At 56.6% G+C, this 8,501-nt stretch overlaps 1 protein-coding gene across 1 annotated transcript; it reads right to left on the bottom strand.

Moving 5' to 3' along the window:
• Window positions 1-2,614: 2,614 nt before the first annotated feature.
• Window positions 2,615-4,870, bottom strand: NEUROD1 (neuronal differentiation 1; the record flags this gene model as incomplete). The annotated part of the gene is made up of 2 exons (XM_082055448.1): window positions 4,862-4,870; window positions 2,615-3,703 (listed from the first exon to the last, which is right to left on the bottom strand). The coding sequence occupies exon 2, from the start codon at window positions 3,692-3,694 to the stop codon at window positions 2,615-2,617; it is 1,080 nt and encodes a 359-aa protein (XP_081911574.1). The 5' UTR covers window positions 3,695-3,703; window positions 4,862-4,870.
• Window positions 4,871-8,501: the final 3,631 nt, after the last annotated feature.

Genomic DNA, 8,501 nt, shown 5'->3' with positions numbered 1-8,501 from the left:
GTGGCATGTGAGTTGCCCCTCGACTGACTAAAAGAATCCTTATATTTAAGAACAAGGTGCATAACCAAAAGACGAGCAAGCCTAGGTCAGTTTTTCAATTTTATCTGAAAATTGTAATTCATTTCCCCACCTCAGGTTACCTAGGTTATATTTAGCTGTGTTGCCACTGACAGGGAAAGGTTAATCGGGTGCTTGAAAAGTTGCCTCTTGCTTTCTTCAGATTCTGCCACAGTTTTGGAGTGCAGAGCTGCGGGCTGTACTACAATGCAGGAAGGTGCTGTAAAATGCATCAGCCGGCGTCGCAATTAATTTTCAGCCCGTTTTAGCACAAAAGACCGGCAGAAACGGGTGCTGCACCACCAACACGGATTTGCAACGCTTACGCGTTGGATTTCCGTAGCTATAAACACCTTTAGAATAGACGTCAAGAGCTTGATTTCTCTTGGGGAAAAAAAAAAAAAAAAGAAAAAAAGAAAAAAAAAGCTATCATCCACAGGAGAGCTTGTTCACTTTCTGCTGTGTTTGAGTGAAATATTTCTGAAATACTTCTGCGTTGTGACAGACTTCGGATAACATGTTTCAGGCAGCCCCGTAAAACTAATTCTGAGAGTCGGAGGCAAAGACCTGTTGATAATCGTTCCTGGTCATTAGGGGAATTGCTCTCCCGCAGGTTGTGTCTCCGGGTTTATTAAACCCCAGAATTACCAGTAGAGATTAAAGAAACACACGTTCCGCGTTTGGAAGGCGATACAGCGAATCGACAGCGCTGGATCCTGATCTGGTTTGCGGGAGAAGGAGCACCCGCTGCCGGCGGGGCCGGGGCCGAAACGGCGTTTGCCCGGTGTGCCACTCGGTGCGGGGAGCCTCGCCGGTGCGGCGGGCCGAGGCGGGATGGGGCTCCCCCCCGTGCTCCCGCCGTGGCCTGAGAGGGGAGACCCGCGGGTGGGCGGTAGCTGCTGGGCTGGGCTGAGCAAGGCTGGGCTGAGCCTGCCCGGCCGCGGGCTGCCGGAGCGGGAGCAGGCGCTCGACACAGCCCAGCCCGGTAGCCGCAGCTCCCAGGCGAACCGCGTTTCTGCCCGTTTCCCTAATTCAACAAATCAGAATTGCAAATGGCCAGTTCCGCTGTAAACAAACCAACAAAATTCGCCACCCCCCTCCTTTTCCCGCAACCCCTCGAGATAAGTAAAGAATTCGTGTCCTTTTTTTTAAGTCCGATTTTATTCTACAAATAATAAATGTTGCACCTTTCATGAGCTATCCGAATAAAACAATAATCCCATAGGAATTACTTACACTAAGAAAAAAAAAATAATCACATTTAAGGAGAAACGCAACATTCGACCAAATGTTCAATACTATGTTGTTGCCAAAGAATGGATGTTTTTCTAAAATCCCAGTGTGCATTACACCATAATATACAGGATTACAAACAAAATTACAGTACAGATTGATTCCAGTTGAACCAGCGTTACATTTCAAACAGCACTTATTCTGGACTGCATTGTACATGCAAGAGCTATTGTTCTAATTACGGATTAAATGGTTTGAATTTGTTTCAAGCTACCGTACTAATCGACTACAATAGGTATATAGCCCGACTTTAACAACCTGATTAGTTTTAGGTTCCGATTTATAAGATGAGCATATGACAACCACGGATTGTGTGAATATGTATAAAAATCATGCATTTATACCGCCTGGAAACATTAACATCTTCAAGTTCTCTTCAAAAAAACACGGAATGCCGAAGGGTTCAAAGACTAAAAAGAAACAGTGCAAATTGTATGTGATAGTCAAGCAGCTTTCGATTTAAAAAGGGTGTTGGCATTTGCTTATAATCTTTATATACAAGTTTGTGCAAGTAATGTGTTGAATTGATATGTTTTAATAGAAAATAAGTCTCTCGTTCTTATATCTTCTCGTGACCTAGGGGATCTGGTTCTTGTTGTAGGGGAGAAAGGAGAAAAAGAAAAGAAAACAACAAGAAAATAAAAAAGAAAAGAATACTTTCATGGGAAAGAAATTGCCCGGATTGTGCATTTTTTTTTTCTTCTTCAACTATTTGAAAGGAAAGAAGTGCTAAGGCAACATAACTTCTCTAAGCACTTTTCTGCTGGTTTAAATTAGTTAAATTATTTTGTATAAATTAGATATAATTCTACCTTTCCAATATGTATAAAAATTGATGAAGCTGCATGATTTAAAATAGGAAATTCACGTTATAAAAAGTCATTAAAAATTCTGTACAAAATCACAACAAAATAATTCAGCATGGGAAAGGTAACAAGTAGTAAAACGTTGGTTGAAAAATATAGATCTCATATATATTTTGTAATTGGCCCATCGCTAGTTTAAAAATTGCATAGATCCTAATTATTGCTTGTGATTTTGTTATCCCGATCAGGTAATTGACGCGATCCCAATGCCCCTACCCCAAATTTACAGCGTCGCTCCGAGGAGCAGAAGCAAGACAGAAGGTGAGCGGGGGCGCGGGGGCCCCGAAGGCAGCGGCGGGCCCCGCCGGGCTGCCCCTGTAAACAAGGCGCTGGCCGCCGGCGGGCGGCGGGGCTCGGCTCTGCCCCTCTCCTCTCGGCCCCTCCCGCGGGCGGAGGGTTCAGTCGTGGAAGATGGCGTTGAGCTGGGCGTTCAGGACCCGCTCGTGGTGGGGGTGGCCCTCGTAGGGCGCCAGGCCGTCGACCGGGATCTCGCAGCGGGAGGCGGCGGCCGGGAAGATGGCGGCGTGGGCGGGCGCGGCGGCCAGCGCGGCGGCGGCGGCGGGGTAGTGCATGGTGAAGGCGTAGCTCTTGTCGAAGTCGGCGGCCGGCTCGTGCTTGAAGGAGAAGTTGCCGTTGACGCTGAGGGGCGGGCTGAGCGGCCCGTCGAAGGCGGGGCTGGCGCCCTCGGCCAGGCCGCTCTCGAAGAAGGGCTCGAGCGCAGCGCCGTAGGCGTGCGGCGGCTTGAGGTGGAAGAGGTGGGAGCTGTCCATGGTGCCGTAGGGCGGGCTGGGCAGCCCGGGAGACTGGTACGGGTAGGGGTGGGCCGGGAAGGGGGCGCCGGCCGCCGCCACGTGGGGCGGCACCTCCTGGCTCTGCTCGGGAAGGAAAGTCCGTGGGTTGAGCTGCAGGCAGCCGGCCACCAGGTTGGTGGTGGGCTGCGACAGGCCCTTGCAGAGGGTCTGCACGAAGGAGACCAGGTCAGGGCTCTTGCCCGAGCGCAGGATCTCGGAGAGCGCCCAGATGTAGTTCTTGGCCAGGCGCAGGGTCTCGATCTTGGAGAGCTTCTGCGTCTTGGAGTAGCAGGGCACCACCTTCCGCAGGTTGTCCAGGGCCGCGTTCAGGCCGTGCATGCGGTTGCGTTCCCGGGCGTTGGCCTTCATGCGCCGCAGTTTGAACCGCTCCATGCGCGCCTTGGTCATCTTCTTCTTCTTGGGGCCCCGCCTCTTGGGCTTCTGGTCGTCGTCCTCTTCCTCCTCCTCTTCTTCCTCCTCTTCGTCCAAGTCGTCCTCCTCGTCTTCCTCCTCGCCGTTCCGCAGTGAGTCCTCCTCGGCCTCGACGTGCAGACCCTCCAGGTCCTCCTCCTTCTTGTCCACCTCGTGGTCCTCGTCCTGGGAGCTGAGGCACTCGTCCGTCCAGCTCGGGGGCCCCTGGGGCTGGGGCTCGCCCATCAGCCCGCTCTCGCTGTATGACTTGGTCATGGTGGGCACCTGCTCCGCGAAGACAGAAAAGAGCCGGATCAGCACCTGGACCAGCGGCCGCGGCCCCGCGCAGGAACCCGCGGGGAGAAGCCGCCCGCGCTCCCCCCCCAAGGGAAGCCCCGGCTTCCCCACGGTGCCAGCGCAAACTTTTAATTGTCTCCGCGGTCCTGCCTTATTATTAAATTGACATATGTTCAAATGCCATTATGTAACTCGCCGATATTAGCGGGGAATATAAGCAGATTACGTGTGCGGGAGACAGCCCGAGCAACACGACGCAAGCAGACCAAACGTTTTTGTTTTGTTTTGTTTTTTTAAAAACTGATATTTGTAGAATCGCGGAGGGAGAAAGACGGGGAGGGGGAACACACAAGACACCCACGGGGACGAATGGCCACCCGTGACGCCTGTCCCCGCCGCTCCTCCTTGCCGCCGCCTTGCGCGGGGCTCCCCCACTCCTTCGATGGGCACCAGGCACCTGCTCCCCCGACCGACGCTGCTCATCCCCTCCCGGCGAGGCTTCCTCGGTCCCGCCTCCGCCCCCAGGATTGTCTCTGGGTGCCCGCGGCGAGGTGGCGAGCGGAGGCGCTCTGCGGCTCCCGCCCGCGGTAACAGGTGCGGGAACGGTCCCGGCTTTCCGTGTCCATCATCCCCGCCGCCGCAGACGGGCATCGTTCCCCGGCGCCCCGCGGAGGCCTTTCGTGAGGTGTTGAGACCGTCCCCCAGTCGCACCGGGCACAGCGGGGAGGAACAATGCCGCCCGCCTACTGGGGCCCAGAGTGTGGGGTGCCGCGGCGGAGGAGAGGGAGCTGGAAGTTAGGTGATGCATAGGTGGAAGCACGTATATAATAAGTATGTGTATAGACGTACTCACACATATTTATATGTGTGCATGGACGCATATATACATTTATATACATATATGTATACACACATATATGTGTGTGCGTATACGGATGGATACAGGTGTGCACTCATACGGCTGCCTGCACACAGCGGTAGGAGCGACCGCCGTTCCCACGACCGCAAGCGACAACATAAACCGAAGCTGCTCCGGTAGAGGCAGGTCCCTCCCGCCCCGACCCCGCAGACTCCTCTCCCACCCCGGTAGCCGTCGGCAACAACCCCTCTCCCGCGGGGGGCGGGAGGAACCCGGTTTCCCGTTACCTCCGTTGCTCAGCCTGTCCTGCGCGGTGACGGTCTCATAACCCCGGTGCAGCTCTCCGTCCGAGGGCGGCGCGTGTTTTTTTTTTCCCGAGGTTGCGCAGCGCCGGGCTCCCCCGTTATATAGCGGGGCGGCGGATGCTCGGCGGGGGGCCGGCACCGGGACCTGGGCACGGCGGCGATCGCCACCGCCCAGCGCGCCTGCGCCCCGCCCCGCGCCCCGCCCCGCCCGGCGGCACGCGCCATATGGCCGCCCACGTCAGGCGCGGCCGTGTCCCTCCTTTCCACGTGACGCCCCTTATTTGTATGCGGCCGCGCGCCCGCCCGTTGGGCCGCCACGCCTTTTGTGGCCCGTCGGGCGCCGCCATCTGTCACCCGGCGGCCCCCCCGGGCGGCGGCGGAGGGCAGCTACCGCTCGTCTCTGCTCCTTTCCGCGCCTCTCCGCGCCCGCCCCGCCGCCGCCCGGGGAGGCGGCCTGCCCCGATCCGCGGACCCGCATTGTTCCCATTGTTCCGAGATGCGGCCTCCGCGGGCCCCGCCGCCCCTCCTTCGCAGCCCCTAACGGGCTCTTCTGACCCCCGGAGCATCCCTGTCCCCGGCGTTCCCGTTCCCTCACCGCCACAGACAAAACGTCCCCTTCGTGGCTTTCCCCGGTGCTGGGGCAAACGGCGTCCCGGAGCCGCTGTGCCCCTCGCTGTGTCCTGCCGTCTGGAGCAAACGTTGTTTCGCTTTCCTCGGGTTTTTGATGGAAATGCCGGCGGTTACGTGGAGTTTGAAAGAAAGATGCTGAGCGATGGCTTTAAAGTCTTTAAACGCCTCGGCGGAGTTTGCAAACACCGCCGAATTCTAGAGATGTGCTTGATTTAACGAGGGAGATATCCCCCTTGCATGATAACATGGGGAGCTTTGCTACCAGCATGCATTATCCGGAGATTTAATCATTAAAATAAAAAAAATCATTTATTTGCGCCTCATGCAGTTTTATATGTGAAACCTCTAATTCCGCCCTGCGGAGACCGATTCGAAAGATATTTTTCCAGGACGGGTTATTTTTAAAATGTTTCTCTCCTCTTCGTGACCTACATAGCCCTGGGACTGGCGGGGCGACAGGAGGGGACTCCGGGGATGTTTGCCTTCTCGGTATAAAATACGAAGGACAAGCGGCTGCGTTTTTGTTATTTTCAAGCTGGCCGTTTCTCCGTGCGAAGCGAGGGGCGGCAGCGCGGCGGGTGCCGCCGGGCGGGATGAGCGGGGCTGGAGCGGGTCACCGGCGGCTGCGGCCCTTCCCTGGGGCACGACCAGCAGGGCAGCGCCGGTGCCGACCCGCCTACCGGCAGCCCTTGCCCGCGGCGAGCCCCTTCTGTGCCCGTAGAGGTGCCCCCGAGGCAGGGGCCGGGAGGATGTCCCGGGAGGCTGGGCAGGGCGTCCCGCCGGGCCGGCCGCCCCCTCGGGAGCGCGACACCGTTAACGGGGCGCCGCTGGGGCTGCCGCGCTGCTGAAGGGAAGGCATTTTAGAACCAGGGAGGTTTGAACAGGTTTTGAGGGCGCGGGAGGGGGCTGGGGCTGGGCCAGCCCTGCCTTAGCTACTGGAAAAACGTCACTCATGTTTGGATGGGACTGACTTGGGAATACACGCGGGAGTGCGGGACGCTGGCGAAACAACCGACAAAAATACCCGGAGGAGGGCTCTGGCTGAGAGCTCGATCCCGGGGAGCGGTGAGAGCTTTGGGATGCTCTTGTGCCGCTGCGTGTGTTCAGTACTGTCAGCTTCCTCCAGAACAAAATAGTCAACAAATTGCCGGTAAACAGAAAAGTAGATAGATAAAGCGGCGGGCAGTCGGACAGAGGGGTTTGGAGCCCGGTGCGGGGAGCTGGTTCCTCCCCAAGCGGCGCTGGGCGAGGGGACCGGCGAGGCCGTGGAGAAGCCGGCCCGGTAGGTACGGGGCACTCTGCGGTGCGGCCCGTCGTGGCCGAGGACGGGCGCTGCCCTCCAGGGCTCTCCGCCGCGCCGGCTTCATCCTTCCCGCTCCTCTCGCTGCTCCGGCACCGCTTCTCCGACGGGATCTCACAGTCAGATGGCTCTGACTTTCCCCCTTGGGCTGTTCCCTGGCTCCGCGGCTCCGGTTTCCCACCTTCCTTGCCTCTCCTCCCAGCCAGCCCCTTGATTTTATGGCTCCGAGCGTCTTTTTTTTTTTTTTTTTTTTTTTTTCCTCCCTGACCCACAGACTCCTCCTTCTCCATCTGGCTTCTAATTCGGCTTCTGCTTATTTTTTCTCCCGAATCCTCTCTTCTTTTTATCTTTTTATTTCTCTCTTTTTTTTTTCTTTCCATTTTCTTTTTCCCTCTCCGCCCTGCCCCCCTCTCTCTCCTTGTCCCCCTCCCGCAGCGCGGCACGCGAACCGCACGCGTCCCAACAAAGCTGCGGCCCGGCCCGGCCGCCCCCCGCCCCCGGCGCCCGCCTCATCTGCTGCCTCCCGGTCCTGGCGGGAGGGGAAGCCCGGGGGCTGCTGGGGCCCAGAGCGGCGAGCGGTGGAGGGGAGAGCAGCTCCTCCGCGAGTCGCCGCCGGGGCTGAGCCCCAGCCCAGCCGGGCAGGAGGAGGGTTCGTTAGGGAGCGGGGCGGGGGAGAGCAGCGCTGTGGAAATGCCTTACAGTTGTCCGGAGCGAGAAATCCGCTCCCGAGGAAATCTCTTGGGTTTGCGGCATTATCTTAATTAAGATAATTGATTCATATTGCACCTGCGAGAGTGCGGGAAAAGGATGCCTCCCCAAATAGCTTAAAGCTATTGGAGAGAGGAAGCCGCGCTGATAATTTAGCGAGTGATTTACTGCCCGGGCAGCCCAGGCTCCTTTCGATGTCACGTTTCCCGCTCCCTCCCTCTCCGGTGGGGCACCCACACACGGCCCGAGGGTTATCCTAAAAAAACAAAACAAAAAAGAGAGAGAAAGTGCCCCTAACGGCTCTCCCGCCCCCCCGGCCCCGCTCAGCACGGCCCCTCCATCCCACCGCACGGCGGGGCCACTGCCGGCGCGGGGAGCCGGGCAGGGCTCGGGAAGGTCCCACTTGGGTTTGCCGGCCCGGGCCCATCGCGGCCGTGCGCCGCTCGCCCCTCTCCCAGCGCTGCGGCGAGAGGGGCCAGGAGGAGCGGGCAGCCACACCGCCCGCTGCCCGGGCCTCTCTGGCTGCCTCGGCTGAGAAATCATCGGCGAGAATAACGCTTTAAAATTGCGCCCTGTTACCGGTTTGGCGCCGGGATGAGTCTGTATCGCACAATCTACTCTCTGGGATACGTGTACAGCTGGGGTCGAAATTCGTACGAATGATTAAGGTGCCGTTTCTGCTCTTTTTCCCCTTAAGACTCAGTGTATTAATTGTATTGAGCCTTTCACCGTTAAATAAATACTGTTGTTGTTTTAATTCTATAAATGTAAACTTCTATTTAGTTAATGGAAAATACATCATCATCAAGGTTTAATTATCAGCTTTTTAAATGACTCTTTTAGTCAAGTGCACACAATTATGAAATCACAATAGATTTAAAATATAATTCAAATTGATTAAAAAAAAATCAGACAAGTACGTACCATTAAAGCAAATGTCTAAATTATATTGGTAGGCCAGCTACTGCCTGAGCTAGAGTTTAA

Source organism: Streptopelia decaocto (assembly GCF_964273445.1).
Source record: "Streptopelia decaocto genome assembly, chromosome: 6".
NCBI lineage: Eukaryota > Metazoa > Chordata > Aves > Columbiformes > Columbidae > Streptopelia > Streptopelia decaocto.
This window is presented reverse-complemented; position numbering and strand designations above follow the sequence as displayed.